Source organism: Kogia breviceps, chromosome 1, assembly GCF_026419965.1.
Source record: "Kogia breviceps isolate mKogBre1 chromosome 1, mKogBre1 haplotype 1, whole genome shotgun sequence".
Classification (NCBI taxonomy): domain Eukaryota; kingdom Metazoa; phylum Chordata; class Mammalia; order Artiodactyla; family Physeteridae; genus Kogia; species Kogia breviceps.
Genome location: NC_081310.1, coordinates 167,510,101 through 167,527,029, shown reverse-complemented (window position 1 = coordinate 167,527,029; position 16,929 = coordinate 167,510,101). Strand labels below are relative to the sequence as shown.

At 56.2% G+C, this 16,929-nt stretch overlaps 2 protein-coding genes across 7 annotated transcripts in view; one reads left to right on the top strand and one right to left on the bottom strand.

Moving 5' to 3' along the window:
- Nucleotides 1-8,599, top strand: part of ZNF691 (zinc finger protein 691) — a 67,100-nt gene extending 58,501 nt beyond the window's left edge. For all 5 annotated transcript variants that reach the window (XM_059074567.2, XM_067009770.1, XM_067009772.1 and 2 more), the window contains one exon: nucleotides 7,774-8,599. The gene's annotated coding sequence lies outside the window, so the exon portion shown is untranslated. The remainder of the gene's footprint in view (nucleotides 1-7,773) is intronic.
- Nucleotides 1-16,929, bottom strand: part of SLC2A1 (solute carrier family 2 member 1) — a 29,052-nt gene that overhangs the window by 2,831 nt on the left and 9,292 nt on the right. Inside the window, exons 1-8 of one of the 2 annotated variants that reach the window (XM_067009748.1) lie at nucleotides 15,325-15,487; nucleotides 14,152-14,247; nucleotides 2,432-2,592; nucleotides 2,036-2,276; nucleotides 1,207-1,369; nucleotides 933-1,120; nucleotides 570-674; nucleotides 36-137 (exon numbers count right to left, since the gene is read on the bottom strand). In XM_067009748.1, the coding sequence (XP_066865849.1) occupies nucleotides 36-137; nucleotides 570-674; nucleotides 933-1,120; nucleotides 1,207-1,369; nucleotides 2,036-2,276; nucleotides 2,432-2,592; nucleotides 14,152-14,247; nucleotides 15,325-15,354 (1,086 nt within the window). In that variant the 5' untranslated portion in view covers nucleotides 15,355-15,487. Of the gene's footprint in view, nucleotides 1-35; nucleotides 138-569; nucleotides 675-932; nucleotides 1,121-1,206; nucleotides 1,370-2,035; nucleotides 2,277-2,431; nucleotides 2,593-14,151; nucleotides 14,248-15,324; nucleotides 15,488-16,929 lie in introns of those variants that run through there. The other variant, XM_059074375.2, reaches the window with a different exon arrangement.

Below are 16,929 nucleotides of genomic sequence, written 5' to 3'. Positions count from 1 at the left end.
ACCTGCCGCCTCATCCCCAGAGCGAGGCAACTCACCAGCAGCGCCAGCGCGATGGTCATGAGCACCGCACAGCCTGCCATACCGGCCAGGCCTATGAGGTGCAGGGTCCGCCGGCCAGCTCGTTCCACCACAAACAGCTGTGGGCAGAGAGGATGTCAGTGCAGCCTGCCTGGTGCCCCTCTGAACATACCCCTTCCTCCAGGAGGGTGGCCCCCAGTGCTGGGAAAGCCACGTGGCACTGCAGAGATGGATGCCTCCTCCCTGGGGCTCAGCTCGGGGACTACATAGGATCTGAGGGAATGAGAGCTGGCCCCCGAGAGCCAGACAGCTGAACATTCTGGCTGTGGCCTTGGGCCAGCCATTGCACTTCTCTGAGTGTCAGTGTCATCAGCTGTTTGATAGAGCAATGAACTCGACAAGTTGTCGAAGATGAAATGAGAGAGCACTTAGGGAGCCCGTGGTGCGTGGCCTGGCTCGCAGTAAAGGCTGCTGTTTGGTCATGAGGCCCTGAGGCCCCAAGCTGGACCCCAGCTGCCGACTGGCTGTGGGCAACGATGCAAAAGACTCACCGACACGACAGTGAAGGCTGTGTTGACGATGCCGGAGCCGATGGTGGCATACACAGGCTGCTGCACCCCCGCCTTCTCGAAGATGCTTGTGGAGTAATAGAAAACCTACGGGACACAGAAGTCACGGGGCTCAGCCAGGTGCGGTGGCTCTTCCCCGGCCTCTGTCCCAGCGGGGGCAGGACACACGGTCAGTAAAGAATGAAGGGGACACTGCACCAGTGCCCTCATGGGTTCTGGTTCTAAAGGAGAGCTGCTCCTCTGGCAGGGGCTCGTCTGTTGTTTTAAGTGTGGGACCTGTCCACAGCACACACTTGACCGCAGGATTTGGCTGGGCCACAGGAAAGGGTGGATGAGGGCACTCACAGCATTGATGCCAGACAGCTGCTGGGACAGCTGCAGCACCACGGCAATGAGGATGGGCTGACGGTAGGCGGCCGAGCGGAACAGCTCCAGGATGGTGACCTTCTTCTCCCGCATCATCTGCCGGCTCTCCTCCTTCATCTCCTGCAGGTCGCGGGTCACATCCGAGGTCCCGCGCAGCTTCTTCAGCACTGGGGGGGCCGGAGGGAAGGTGGGGGTGGCTCAGAGCAGGGAGGAGGCCGGGGCCGGGGCCGGGGAGGGGCAGGGCCCGCCGTACCGCTCTTGGCCCGGTTCTCCTCGTTGCGGTTGATGAGCAGGAAGCGGGGGCTCTCAGGGCAGAAGGGCAGTAGGACGCACTGCAGCAGGGCTGGGATGAAGATGACGCTCAGCAGCAGGGGCCACAGCTCCTGGTTGCCCATGATGGAGTCCAGGCCAAACACCTGGGGGAGGCGGGGCCAGGGCAGCGGCTGTGAGCACCTTGCCCTGGGCCCACTCGCGGCCCCAATCCACCCAGGGGCCTTCTTCGCCTGCTTCGTGGCAGCTGCTGCTGCTTTAGAGAGAGGGCTCTACTTCTCAGTCTAGTTCTGCCACTAACGTGAGGCTTCACTTCTCTGAACCTCAATTTCCTCATCTGTGACAAGGGGGAAGTAGGACCTACCTCACGGCATTCGTGGGGGATAAGATGGCAGGGCTACAGACATGTCTGGCAGGGGGATGGGGGCTGCTACTTTGCCACAGGACAATTTAGGGATGGGGCAGGGAGAGCCTCGAGAGAGGGGAGTGCATATATATATATATATACAGGCATCAAGGCGTGGAGGTGTGAGAGAGTCGGCATGTTGAGGAACCAGTGGGCTGCCCTGTGGTTGGGTCCCCACAGTGAGAAGAAAGGACGCAAGGCTGAGTGGGCTGGGATGAGAAGGGTCAAGGCATTTGGACTTGCTCTCCCACCGGGGGGCCCCCGGAGAATGGTGAGCGGTGTTGTTCTCGGGACCTGCGCCTAGGACGTGTCTGCGAGGCTGCCCTTTGCAGGCCCGTGGAAGGCCAGGTGAGGAGTTGAATCTGGACACACACCTGAGGCACTGGGGCCATGGGTGGGGGCTTACCTGGGCAATGAGGATGCCGACGACGATGCCCAGCTGGTGCAGGGTACCCAGGGCCCCGCGAAGGTCCGTGGGGGACACCTCCCCCACGTACATGGGCACAAAGCCAGTGGTCAGGCCGCAGTATACACCAATGACGAAGCGACCCAGGATCAGCATCTCAAAGGACTTGCCCAGTTTTGAGAAGCCCATGAGCACAGCGGACACAAAGGTCAGCAGGTTCATCATCAGCATTGAATTCCGCCTGGGGGGCAGGACGGGGAGGAGGTCACAGGTCAGGCAGGTCCCTGGACCCCCCCTGGAGGCCCCAGGGGCTGGGTCATAGGTAGACCCTAGGACAACCAGGGAAGGCCCCCCACCTCCCACTCCCTGGGCAGGGCCAGGACCCCTTCTGCTCACCGGCCAAAACGGTTAACGAAAAGGCCCACAGAGAAGGAGCCAATCATGCCCCCCACGGAGAAGATGGCCACAGAGAGGGACCAGAGCGTGGTCAGTGTGGTGGGCGAGATGCGCTCCCCATAGCGGTGGATCCACGTCTGGTTGTAGAACTCCTCAATCACCTGCAGGAGCAGAAGCAGCCTGGTGGGCGAGGCCCGGACCCAGTCATCCTTCTCCCTTGCACACCCCGCCTCAAAGAGGACCATTTTGTCATGGGATGCTAGAGGGGGCCCAGGGGCCCGGCCTCAGGCCCAGCCCCAAACTCGCTGCTTTCTTACGCCGGGTGCCGCCCTTTTGTGGGCCTCAGCCACCCACACCACCGAGGGAGAGTGCTGCCGGCTCTCATACCTCCCCCGGGGTGGTTTCCAGTGCCCTGTAGTTTCAGGAGCTCAACGGGGCTTTCTGGGGATGATGGCAAGTGAACAGTAGTGGAAGTTCAGGCATAGCAGAGAGAGGCTCAGAGTGCTTCTTCCCGCATGCCCCTCCCCTGTCTCCCTTGCTGGGAAATACAGCTGGACAGAGGCCCTGTGAGGAAGGGAAGGGCAGGCTCATTTTGCATTCAGGCCTGGTGTGAGCAACTTGCACACAAATGCTTGTGAGACCCACGCTGCCACTTTCTACCCCCCAGGCCCAGCCCCTTCTGGCTGGCCTGGGAGTTCCCCTCTGAAGGACCCATGGCCTCGTCCCCTCTCCCAGGTGCCCAGTTGGGCAGTACAGGGAAAGCTACAGACAAGGAAGCAGTTCCAGGAACTGGAGACACCTGTCCTAGAACAGGCCTCCCGCTAGCCCTGCCCCCACCAAAGGGAGGGCCTGGCTGGCCCAGGCCCAGGAATGTGGCAGGCGGGCAGCACCAGTTCTGCCTGCTAACACCCCTCCTCTCGGGCGACGCAGATACATGCCCAGTTTCTCGGGACAAGCCAGATCCACCCAGCCACATGCGTAGCCACAGGCCCAACGTACCCAGAAACAGCTTCCTGTGTACACATGCCATCACACACACGTACTCACGCTCACGTAATCTGAATATTCCCAGCTTCAGCCAGTCACAAACCTGCATGCCCCTCTTCCCCTCCCCACTTGCAACTCAAACTCAACTCCACGGGAGCCCAACCCACCTGGCACCCCTCCCCACCGCAAGTTTGTGTGCACCGGGCAATGTGCAGCCTCTCAGACAGTATGATCTCCATTGGCACTGCTCTTGGCCCTCCGTAACCCTCCCAAGCTCCAGGGGTCTAGCAGAAGAGGAGGCTGTGGGTAGCCACAACTGCCAAAGGGGGAACCAAGGCCCACAGTCCCAGGAATGCCCACTGAGTTATCTACTTGTCTGTCCCAGGGAAGCTGGACATCTCAGGGGTGAGGAACCTGGACGCAACCAAGTTCAGACCCAGCTCTACCACTCATCTCCAGTGTGACCAAGGGCAAATGATTTCATCTTGAATGACATTAGCAATATCCACTTCATAGTGTTGCGGGGAGTTAATGAAACACCCTTGGCAGTGCTCACACGGTGCTTGGTACCACCACTGAGCTGAGGGACCCCACCACGTTCCGGTACTGACCCAAGGGCAGTGCAGGCCACTGACAAAAGCTAACAGAGCCTGCGTCCCATAATTCAAAGTCAAGGCTCCTGCCAGATATCAGTCCCAACTCCCCACCTCCCAGCATCTCTACCTTTGCCCTATGCACCCTTTCCCCCACTTCCACGGTTACTCCTCCTGGAGGGCCCACCTGCCCTACCACGCTGAAACCTTTTGAGATCCAGCTCAGAGGCTCCCAAGAGTCTGTCCTCCCTGAGGGCAGGGACCCCAGTGGATTCACCCCAGGGCCTGTCCCAGAGCTGGCGCAGGGGCGCCTAGCAAGCGGATGGAGGAGGCAATGAAAGGGCCTTAAGCTTCCCTCCTAGCAGCCCTTGCTTCTGCCAGGGGCAGAGAAGGCAGATTTCAGCAACACAAACACAAAGTGCTTGTGTTCTTCAAGGGACAAAACCAACCCCAGAGGAGAACTGGTTGGGAACAGTAATGCTCCACTTATCAGGCTCTGCAGATAGCAAGCTGTCCTGGATAAGGGAACTGCCCAGATAAATGGCCCTCACCCCTTGGAGGGCCCATCATGTGGCTGGAAATCTTTCTCCCTCCTGTCCCTCACACTCTGCCGCCCTGAGCAACCAGACCTACAAGCAGGGCTCCGGGGCACTGATGTCCTTGGGGCTGTCTGCAGGGGCAAGGAGAGGTGTTTGCTCCAGATGACACTTAATTTTTGCATGCTGTAGTTCTCAGGCTCACCCCCTGCCCCCTGTGTTTCAGATGCTTGTCTCACAGAACTCTCCACATCTCGTTTTAAAATTTGCCAAGTCGCCTAATGGAACTTGTCTGAATTGTATGCAGAGCCAATACGTGTAGTATTTAGGTAGTAAGTGCTTACTACCTAAATGGGTTTAAGGGTGTGAGGCTGAGGCCTTTAACTCTCTCCTTGGGATCTGGCTGGAGATGTTGAGGAACCATGTGTAAGTGAGGTGTTACCAGAGCCTCCCCAGTTAAGTCTCCTGCATGTAATAACGAGTCAGAGGGGCCAAACCCTGGCCACGGCTAGCTCCTTTATGGCTCCTGAGCCCCTTGCTGCTTAGACCACTTTATGGGGTTTTGTGGGACGGTGAGCAGCCAGCACCCTCCACCTTGGCCCCAGGCTCATCCTCTTCACCCCACAGCAGCACTTCTTGGCCAAGCCGAGCTTGCCCACTGGGTTCCTGCCTCTTGATCTGGTGCTTGAGATTTGTGGGAAGAAGCTAAGCGTGGTTTTCCTTTCCTGCGGGTGGTGTGTGGGCTCTTTGTCCTCTCCCCTCGGGTCCATGCCCTATGTGGGGGGTGAAGCTGGCCCTTGGCCCAGGCAAGGCAGTGGGTCCCTGGGGAACAGGAGAACCCTGCGTGGGGAGAAGTTCTGGGGTCACCTCTTCCGCCCAGCCGCCGCCTTGAGCATCACCCAGCAGTGGCTGGGTGCCCGTCATGGAAGAAGACCTCCTCACTGCTCTGCCCCCTGAACAGGATCCCACAGGCCCGGTCTCCGCAGCGAGCTTCCCGGCAGCCTCCTCAGCCCCAGCTCGTGTCTGAGGCGAGGCCTCACACATGCTTCTTCTTCTGAATGCTCTTTCCTCACATCCTGGTTACAAGCCTGGGAGCTACCCTTGATCCTGCCACTGCCCCACAGGCAGTCACTCACCAGGTCCCGTCCGTAAAATTCGACCTCCTAATAGGTCCTCCTCTCTACTCACGCGGCACCTGCCCTAGGTCTCGCCTGGACTCTGCTCCTGACTCCTCCCATCCACCGAAGCCAGATGCCGATTCCCGCCATTATTCCCTGACTTGGCAGTCGAGCCCTGGACATCAAGTGGAACAGGCTCAGCCCTCCGTTTGTCTCTGTTCCCTTCCCAGCCCATTCCCAACCCCTCTCCCTGCCAAGGGTCGGTGTGAGTGCGTGCGTGCTGAGGAGAAAGGGCAGGTCCTGGTCAGCCGTGGCATCAGGCTGTTGGAAGTTGAGGGGCTGTTAGAGCTCTCTGTCCAAGCATCCCCTCACTGAACCTAGAGGGCAGAGGCTCACTGGGTGACACTGTAGGGGCCAGCATGGAGAAGCAGGATGGCCCTGGGCAGCTGCCATCCCTTGGACTGAATGGTTTCCAGGAAACAGCTATTCCTCATCCCAGCAGTTCTCCTGGGGGTAAGGGTGGGGAGAGGCTTGTGTCACGTCTGTCATCCCCCCTCCCTTCTCTGCCTGGGTAACTGTGGCTAAAGGACCACACGTCTTCCTGTCTAGAGCGGAAATTCTGACTTCCTCTGTGTCAGGGCAGCATCTGTAGTGAGGTTCTGGGTGTAAGGTGGAGCCCACTGCTTGGCACATGGAGTAAGCTGTTCCTTGTCACTGTTCTCTCAAGGAGAGAAGCCATCTCCTTGAGAGGAGCATTAAGGACAGAGTTTTCCATTTTTAAATTACTGCAAGACAAAGCATTAACCTAAGAATTTATAGTACAAGAAAGAACCTGAAGGAACTAGAGGCTTGCCTTGGGGAGTAAAGCTCTATCTTCAGACCTTATTGGCTGCCCCAGGCCGAGGGACCCAGCAGGTCTGCAGAGCCCCAGGGCACAGACTTCAGCTCAGGGGAAAGAAGAGCTTTCTAGGCTTCAGAGGATGAAATTACCCATGTTACAGGTAGTGAGTCCCCTGTCAGCAGGGAGCATACAAGTCAAAGTTTGGATCAGGGATTGATATAAACAATTTATGTAAAAGGCTAGATAGAAAATATTAGAGTCTGCTGACGACATATGGCCTCTGTTGCTTATTTTTCTTCCCTTCGCTACGCCCCCACAACCTTTTAAACACGTAAAAACCATTCTTGGCTCATAGGCCATACAAAAACAGGCTGCTAGCTGGATTTGGTCCCCCTGCCAACTAGTGTTCTAGAATTCCAGACCACTGCCAAGAGAAGGGGTATATGTTTTGGAATTTCTGGCTGCTCTCCACATCTTCCCTGGAGAGGCCTGGTCTCCTACATCAGCAGTCCCCAACTTTTTGGCACCAGGCGCTGGTTTAGTGGTAGGCAGTTTTTCCACAGACCGGGGCTGGCGGGCATGGTTCAGGCGGTAACGCAGCGGCTGACCTGCCCGCCCGCGACTCACCTCCTGCTATGCGGCCTGGTACCGGTCCCTGGCCCGGGGGTTGGGGCCCCCTGTTCTAGATCACCCTGAGAGGGAATCAGCTCTCTCTCAACCGTTTCTTCTCTTTCTTTGATATACTGTGGGGGTGAAGGGGCTAAACAGCCGCCCAAGCTTTGAGGTCCAGTCGGGAGGAAGAAAGGGCCAGCTTGTCCAGTTCAGCCCCTCAGCCCGGCTTTGACCCCTATTTCCTGTTCCCTACCTACCCCTCCCCCACAGCTGTGGCTGCCCCCGCCCCTCAGCCCAGATGGTATGTCTCCATAGCAACTCAGCCACGCCCCAGGGTCAGCTGGGAGTTCGGGAGACAGACGCTACAGGTGGGGCTGGACAGATAACTTCTGGGTTCCTCAGGGCCCCTCCCTGGGGCCTGGTGAAGAGGCCCAGGCAGCCAGATGGAGCTAGAAGCTGGGCCCCAACCCCAGAGCAGATGATCGGACCACCCTGGCTGCTTTGGCTGCTTTTCTGGAAGAGCCCTGATATGGCTTCTCTCCAAGCCTTTGCTCTGACCTCCTCACTGGTCCCTGGCCGCTGGGGTCTCCCCTGCAAACAGAAGGATCTTCATTTCCCCTGCTCACAGCTTTTCTTGTCTCCCCACCACCCTCAGGATGAAGCATCTCTTCCCACCCCACATGGCGACGCCCCCATGCTGCCTGGGCACCCCACACCTCTGCACCTTCGCTTTGCTGCTGCTTTGCCTTCTGCCTGGTGAGCTGTTGGTCACTTTCCAGAGAACGCGCCATCCCTCCTCTGGAGAGCCTTCATAACCTCCTCTTCATTACTGCAGTGGTTCCCAAACAGGGGCAATTTGCTCCCCCCACAATGTCTGGAGACATTTTTGGTTGTTACACTGGCAGGGGTAGAGGCCAGGGATGCTGCTAAACGTCCTACAATGCATGGCAGGGACAGCCTCCGTAATGCCAAAGAACTATCTGGCCACAAATGTCTATGGTGTTGAACAAAAACCTCCTCTATGGGCCAGGTACCCTCTCCCTCCCCCTTTCTGCTTACACCAGCCTGTCCGTGTTTCCCTCACTGCCTCGGACAGCTAACTATGAGGCACTGTGTGCTCCCTCTAGACTAAACTCCAATAGGGGCACAGTCTGGTTCATCTAGGTCCCAGCACAGGGCTGGAGGCAGAAAGCATTGTCACTAATTGATAAACAGGCCATGAACCAGAGGGGCTTAAGAGATGACGGAGCTGTGGCAGAGTGTTGTGGTGTAAGAGGCTGTGCAACTGTGTGGGGGAAACCGAGATGTCTGTGCATGACTCAGCTTGAAGTAAGAGCAGGAGAGAACAGCAGGGTAGCAGTTGTTGGCACGTAAAACGGTGTTTCGGTGCCTGTAAGTGTAACCGACATTTCTTCTGTGGTGGTCAAGGATACAGACTGGAGCCAGACTCCCTGGATTTAAATCCTAGCTCTGCCACTTACTAGCTGTGTGTCCTTGGTTTAATTGCTTAACATCTCTGTGCCCTAGTTTCTTATAAAACAGGGACTATAGTGTCTCCCTAATGGGGTTATATTATATGAAACAATTGAATTATTGTTTCTAATGCATTTGGAACAATGCCTGGCGCGTGACAAGTGAGCTGTAAGCTGTGAGAGTCCGTATAAGCAGAGATGGGTGACGGGGAGAAGGGGCCCAGAGCTCTTTGGATCTAGGTGGAGATAAGGAGAGGCTGCCTGGAGCCTGGGCTGGGAAGCCCGTCTTGCCTCCAGTACTTTCACTCACCAAGCAGGTCATCCTGGGCAGACCTCGCCTGCTCTCTAGACCAAGTTCTTCCTTCAGCAAACAAGGAACGTTGAGCCTGCGGACTGTCAGGCCCCTTCCAGCCCAAGCGGTCTGGTTTCTGAGGATGCCTCAGACATGCCTGACACTGTCCCTTGGCCAGGAACTCATGGTTCCTCAATGGCCTTTAGTCATCTCTGTTGGCAGCTCAGCCATGTGGGGAGGGGAACGGTAGTTCTCTCCACTCAGTATGATAGTCAGGATGCCCTTGCTCATTTATCTGCTCTCTGTGCGGCTGGGCTCCCCTCCTCCCCTGCAGAGGCCGGAGGCCCGGCAGAGATGTCATCATCAGGCCTGAGGCCTGGCGTCCATCTGTAACTCAGCCTCTCACTCACCAGGTGACCTCTCCCAGCCTCAGTGCCTCCTTTATGAGGGGAAGATAACACCGGCCCCACCCACCTTGTGGGGCTGCTGTGAGGACGTAACTTACTAGGAGGTGCTATATAAACATTTAAGATAATGTTATGATTAATTAACCACTTCCAAGAGGAAGCCCTTTGGGGCCTGTTTTACGGAGGAGACCAAGCTTCTGGTAATTAACAGCAGTACTGGCACCCTCACCTCTAGTGGGGCAAGGTCTCCATTGGCAAGCAGGCCAACCTGGCCAGCGCAGTGCAGTTTCCTAAGGGCAGTGCCTCTAGACAGACAAGGGGGGTCGGCCTGGTCGGTGCGAGCCCATCAGTGGAACACTTCATGCCACCGCATCTCTGCACAAGCCGTTCCTATTGCCTGGGATACCCGCCCCTCCTTCCCTCTGGGGCCGATTTGCCCTCAAGGTCTAGCACAGCTGCTAACTCCTTCTGTCTCTCCCATCAGCCCTACCCCCAGCATTAGTCATTCCTTTCTCTTTGTTCCCATAGCACCGAGAAGCCCTCCGTTAATAATACTGTGGCTTTTCCCAAGGGGTCTCTCCTTCCCACCTCGCCCCTGCACTCTGGATGGTTGAATCTTTGGAGAGCAGGGACAGAGCCCAGTTCTGACCATGTGTCAGGCAGCTCCCTGAGGGCCAGGGTGAGCCTGCTGTGTTCTCGGCTCTATCCCTCCCCACCATCTAGGGCAGTGCCTGTCATAGTCCACGTTGAGTGATGGTGTTGGCACAATCACTGGGCCGTCCCAGGACAATGGCTTTGGTGCCTCCCGAGGCACGGCCGTCGGCTCTGAGCCCCGCTTTCATCTCTCCCTCTAGTGTTGTCCTCTCCCCTCCTCACATGTTAAGTTTATCATGTTTGCTCCCGGTTGGAAAAACTACGGTCAGGCTTATGAGAAGTGTCTGTAAAGTACAAGAGTAAACAGGCGGAGTGCCTGAGCACGCGCCCCCGGAAACGCCATGCAGGTCTCTCACCTCAGTCCTCAGAGGCCGGCTGCCCAAGTGACCTTTGGACAGGTGCCCGCAAATGCTCCTATAAATGTTTCCCGCTGGGCCCTCTGTGCTGTCCGGAGCCCCTGCCTGCTGCCCCGCCCATCTTCCGCTGTAATTCTCACCTTTCACCTGTTTCTGATTAGATAGGAAGTCCCAAGAATTAGAGAACATCACTCTGGGTTTGTCTACATCTGCACCCTTGGAAGTGTCTTAGTCCCTTCCGGCCAAATGCAACCCCTTTGCCTCTGCTCTACCACCACCGGCCTCCTGAAGGACCACCCCCACTCCTTACCTTCACCCTCTCCTCCTCTGCTGATTCCTTACAACCCGTTTAAAAATGAAGTCTTCGTATTAAAAAAAAAAAAAACCTTAGCCAGACAACCCCTCTGGCGATCGCCCTTCTTTCTTCCTTTTCTACCGAGTCCCTTGGAAGGGCTGTCTCTGCTCTCCCCCATCTGCCTTCTCCCTGTTCAACCCACTGCAGGGAGGTCTTTACCCACAGCACTCCACTTGGACAGCCTTTGCCACGGCAGGGTCACCGGAGGGTCTTTTGCCTTCGGCAATATGGAGCTGATCTGCCCAGGTCAGCCTCCGGAGCACCGGATAGCATCCCTTCACTCTGTCCACATCCGAGTGCCTGTTCCTATGGACGGGCACTGCTCTAGGGACGAAGGACATGGCCATGGACGCTCATCCTCAGGCGCTTCCATTCTTCCTCTGGCTCAGAAGGGTCTTGTCTCCTGGCGTAGAGGTGCCAGCTCTCCTCCTCCTTCCCAGGATCTTCTGTCAGTGGGTATGCTCTCCAGGGCTTGACCCTTACTTCTCTTTTTACTCTGCAGTCCCTCTGGGAGATCCTTCTCTATCACTATGGATACTGGTGACCAACCTATCAGTCTTCTCCCACTGACTACCCTCCAAAGAAACAGACCCCCATGTCCAAGTGCTTGTCCGCTGTGTCACCAAACCTCAGTTCCTGCATATCCCACGGCACCTCCCTGCTCTTCCTCCAGACCCACATCGCCCAAGCCAGAAACATTGAAGCCAGTTTTAAACCCCACTCTCTCATCCTCAGGCTGAACTGATGACCAGCTCCTGCCCATTCTTCCTACTCAGTGTTGGTTTTTCTACCCCTATTACAACAGCAGCCTTCTCACTATTTCCCTGTCTCTAGTTTCATATTCTCAGAACCATCCCACTGCACCAGACGCCTGAATCATTTCCCTAAAATGCAAATCTGATCCTACCTGTCCTCTTCAGCGGGGCCCTATTGTCCTCATTCTGAGGTCCACACTCCCCAGTTCGGCCTACGCATTGGTGCCCACGTGCCCATTCTCGCTGTGCCATGCCCTGCCAGTGGCTGAAGATTCTGCAGATGAAACTACTGACCATAAGAGCCCTTTGTGGGCAGCTTCTGGCTTACCTCGTCGCCCTCCCATCCTTCTCCCTCCTCCCATTTACCCTAGTGACACACAGACTTTCTTTCCTCTGGGCATTTTATCCCCACCTGTGGGCCCCTGCTTACCACAACCCTGTTCTGTTTCTGGAAAACACCTCTATCCTGTTCTTAGAGTCCTAGTTCTGTCACCGTGCGTAACTCACTATGTGATCACAGTCAAGTGATCACCCCTGACTGTGATCACTTAATCCAGTGCTTCTCATCTTTTGACTGCACATTAGAACCAATTGGGGAGCTTTAAAAATTTGATGCCCAGACAGCATCCCAGACCAATGAGGTCAGATTCTGTAAGTGTCAGGGGACACTTACTGATGTACAATCAAGTGGAGAACTCAACCTCTCTCTAAGACTGTACACACTTTGCATGTGTAAGGATTCCCAAGGGGAGCCAGCTCCAAGGCACACACCTTGGCAAGATCTGCTCAGAGCACTTAGCAAAAGCAGGGCTTGGAACTGTTTCAAGCATGGGCCCACGATCGCCATTTCCCACAAACTTGGAAAAGCCCCGTCAACGTCTGCTGCAGCTGAGCATGACTCAGCAGGCCTGGCCGCCCTGGTGACCTGCTCCCCAGCATCGGGCGTGGCCCCCACGGCCACCCTCCGTCTATCTGGAGGAGGCCCAGCTCCCCCAAACAGGCCCCAATCCTCGGGAAGCAGCCATACTCACTTCCTGGCCTCACCTGTCTGGACCATGAATATGGCCTTGACAGGATGGTCCAGTCTCATTTTGTCCTGCCTGGGAAGGTACAGACTTTTAAACCGACCAGGTGGCTGGTCCAGAAGACAGCCTGAGGTTGTGTAAACAACAGAGTTTGGCTTCTGACTCCACCATCCCCTGGCTATGTGACCTTGAGTCCATTGGTCATTTCACCTGCCCTGGGCCTCGGTTTTCAGGCGTATAAAATGGAAATCACCGCCCGACCTTATGAATGTACCCAACAGGCCTGGCGTAGAGGAGGGACTCGTTACAGTCTCCTTTCCTGCCCCCGTCCTCTTCTCTCCTCCCCAGAGCAGTGGGCTGGCTACGCTGGAGGCCCTCACCAGGATGCCTCCCAGTCCCGACACTCAGGTGAACACGTGAGGACAGATCTGGGTCGTGCTGTGGGGAGAAGGGAATAAGCGCACACTTGCACCCCTCCAGTTCCCTAGGGCAAGATGCCGTTTTTGCTTTGCCTGGCCCGGGGCCTCCAGGGAGATAGGCAGTTTCAGCCTAGAATGGGCTCCCTTACAAGGGAGTGTGCTGCGTGTGGATGGGTGAGAGGACAGGCTCGGGGACCACCTGGCAGGGATGGTGCCAAGGCAGACTGGTGTCACATACCAGCTCCATTCCTGACTAGCTGGTCATGCTGGGCAGGTTCTGGCCATTCCCGGCACCTGCAGGGTAGGAGTGGGCAGGCTGCCTGCCTGCCTTAGGGCTCGGTGTGAGCAGCAGGTGAGAAAAGCACCACGGAAGCCCTCTGTAGCCCCAGAGGGCCGCACGAATGCAGCATCACTACACCGAACACGGCTTCAATTTTTACAAATGTCTGTGTCGGGTGGGAGGTTGGTCGAGATGACCTATAAAGATCCTGTGGTTCTGTGGGCCCCAAAATTCCAAGGCCAAAGCTAAGAGTCTCTAACCCATTCAGGACCAGAATATTGGCTGGTAAGACAGATGGTGAGTTGATGTAAATGACTCCAACGTCCAAGAGGCAGGGTGAACATTGTGTGTGTGTGTGTGTGTGTGTGTGTATGTGTGTGTGCGTGTCCAAGAGGCAGGGTGAGCGTGTGTGTGTGTCCAAGAGGCAGGGTGAGCGTGTGTGTGTGTGTGTGTGTGTGTGTGTGTGTCCAAGAGGCTGGGTGAGCGTGTGTGTGTGTGTGTCCAAGAGGCAGGGTGAGCGTGTGTGTGTGTGTGTGTGTGTGTGTGTCCAAGAGGCAGGGTGAGCGTGTGTGTGTGTGTGTCCACAAGAGGCGGGGTGAGCGTGTGTGTGTGTGTGTGTGTGTCCAAGAGGCAGGGTGAGCGTGTGTGTGTGTGTGTGTGTCCAAGAGGCAGGGTGAGAGTGTGTGTGTGTGTGTGTGTCCAAGAGGCAGGGTGAGCGTGTGTGTGTGTGTGTCCAAGAGGCAGGGTGAGCGTGTGTGTGTGTGTGTGTGTGTCCAAGAGGCAGGGTGAGAGTGTGTGTGTGTGTGTGTGTCCAAGAGGCAGGGTGAGCGTGTGTGTGTGTGTGTGTGTCCACAAGAGGCGGGGTGAGCGTGTGTGTGTGTGTCCCCAAGAGGCGGGGTGAGTGTGTGTGTGTGTGTGTGTGTGTGTGTGTGTGTGTGTGTGTGTGTGTGAGATGGGGGGCAGGGGTACACAGCAGAGCACTCTGGTCTCTAGAAGCCTAGGATGGCACAGCACTCACCTTCTGGGGGGCATTGATGACTCCAGTGTTGTAGCCAAACTGCAAGGAGCCGAGCACTGCCCCTCCCACAGCCAGCATGAGGCGGCCCGTCAGCTTCTGCAGAGAGAAAACCCGCACACTGTTAGAGGCACGTCAGGCCCAGGTTACTAGAGGGCAGGGCCTGGGCTGGCAGGTTCCCTTGTTCAGATAGCTTGCCTGACTCCTGGCACCACACCAGCCCTTCTCTGAAGAAACCTGGCCACTTCCCGACCTCAGGTGCCCAAACCAGCCCTGCCAACTTCTAGACACCGGGCTGGCCAGACTCATTCCTGGGGAGAGAGGGTAATTAGGGTCTTCCTCCTCTCTGTAGCCAGGGCTTGGCATTCTCCGGGGTCTCATTTCCCTGTTGAAGCCATGCCTCGGCTTGAGGTGGCTCCAGACTCTCTGGCTGGGAGGCCCAGGAACCGAGGCAAGGGGGGCCCAATTATGTGGGAGGAGCGGCATGGATGGGCGAAGTGCCCTGGATTTGGAGCCCAAGATGGTGGCTTCTAATTCCAGCCCACCTGCCTCCTTGCTCTGTGCATTCTAGCAGGTGAGTCCCCTTCCCCATTCCTCCCAGGCCCTCTTGTTTGCTTGTCTGCAAACCCTCGCCTCCATTCACAGGGCAGATACTGAGGCAGAGACAAGTTCCAGCTTACTCAGGGGTCTGCAGAGAACCAGGCTGAAGCTCGGGGCAACTATCCCGACCACAAGCTTCCCAGGGTTGTTAGGACACAGATGACATACCAGCCAGGAATGTGCTTTGGAAAAGTACACGACACAAGGCGAGTAAGAGTGCTGGGTCAAGGTGCTTCCAATGGCAAAGGGCTGGGGGAGGAAAAGGGCCAAGGGCCGGAGGCAGCAGGCAGGGAGGAGGCCAGCAGGCAGGAAGGAGGCAGCAGGCAGGGAGGAGGCCAGCAGGCAGGAGGGCCCAGGGAGAGCAAGGTGCCTTGCTAGGGAGAGGACTTTTGTTTTCTTTTAAAATGAGGAAGCCAAGATTTATGACAGTTAAGGGCAGGCCCTTAACTGACTGAAAGAACGGGGCCCGGGGGGAGGGATGCCAAAGAAATTACGGGCAGGCATTCACCAGGTGCGCCACACTGGGCTGGGCACTGGAGGGGAGGGGTGGAGGCACAGATCCTAAGCCGCACCTACCTGTGGAGGGGATCTCCTCAGCTTGGCCATGGCCTTGGCCCACCCCCCCGGAACCCAGAAGCAGCCCTGACTTCAAGATCCTCACAGATAGCGCTGGGCTTAGCTGTTAATCAGACACATTCCTAGTATGGTCTTTTCATTCTCTAGAAGCCGTCAGGCCAACGATTGCGAAAGCTAAGGTTCTCACGTCAGAGGCTAAGAGGAAGGTTTCAGCCAGCACTAGTTCAGAGCCCATTCCTTGTCAAGAGAGAGCTGGATCCTTCCTTCCCACGGGCTCCTTCCTGGCCAAACTCTGGACATTCATCCTAGACGCTGGGGCTTTCCTTCCAGTGGGCTGCACTCCCTGTAAATCCTGTCTGTCATGGCCCACCCTACCCAGCACCCCTCAGAGCCTCCCTCTCAACTCCTTAGGGAGCCTTCAGACCCAACGCTGTTGGTTCCGAGTGGGTGGTGAGCACCTAGACAGACCTCCTCTGGTGGGCCCTGGCCAAGCCCAACTCCTCGGGTGACCACTGGGATTAAGTAAGAGGATGTCACAAGGACGGCACGACAGTGGCTGTTGAACCCCCATGTGGGGGCTTTCTGCCTGGTGAGTCACAGGTGTCACGGCTCAGGGTTGGCCTTCGTCTGATACTAATGGTATACAGGATATATATTTTTCTAGTACACACTCGAATAAATATAAAACTAGCAATGCAAACCTATGATTTGCAAAAATGTGGCATAGCTATATAATGGAGTACTTAACAAAGAAAGCTCTTTAGGTACTGATTTGGCATACTCCCCAAGTTATATTAAGTAAAAAGCAAAGCTTCAGAACAGTGTGTTGTATGCTACGTTTTGTGTGGGGGGGAAAAAAAAAGGCTAGAATGGGGGAGAATATACACATCTACTTCCTTAAAAGAATGCACGGGATTCCCTGGTGGTGCAGTGGTTGAGAGTCCGCCTGCCAATGTAGGGGACGCGGGTTTGTGCCCGGGTCAGGGAGGATCCCATGTGCCGCGGAGTGGCTGGGCCCGTAAGCCATGGCCGCTGAACCTGCGCGTCCGGAGCTTGCGCGTCTGGAGCCTGTGCTCCGCGACGGGGGAGGCCGCGGCGGTGAGAGGCCCGCGTACCGGAAAAAAAAGAATGCACAAGAAAGGTAACAGTGTACCTTGGGGATCTGGGTGGCAGAGGCAGGGTAGAAGGGAGAATTTTCATTTTATATCCCTTTGTACGTTTTTGAATTTTGAACGACATGAATGTATCACCTATTCAAAATATTTTTTACAAGCCCTGTGGTTTCATATTATTTAGAACACAGCAATTTAAATAAAAATAGAAGTGAAAAATGATACCGATGATATGCGGATCTGGTAAAAATCGTGCCCTTGCATGAATACCCTTGCAGAAGGGGCTCTGCTGGGGGGCACTACTATTACTACAGCCCTGTCTCCAGTCTGGCTCTGGTGTGCCAGGGGTCTCTGGGCCTCTGAAGTCAGTCTTGGGGCCCTGCTGAGCAGCTGTGCCTCTGAGAGCGGGGGCTGCTGGGAGCCAAGGACAAAGCCCTCTGCTGGACTTTACCACTTGGGAGGTCAAGGTCAAACTCTGCTTTAGAAAACCTGC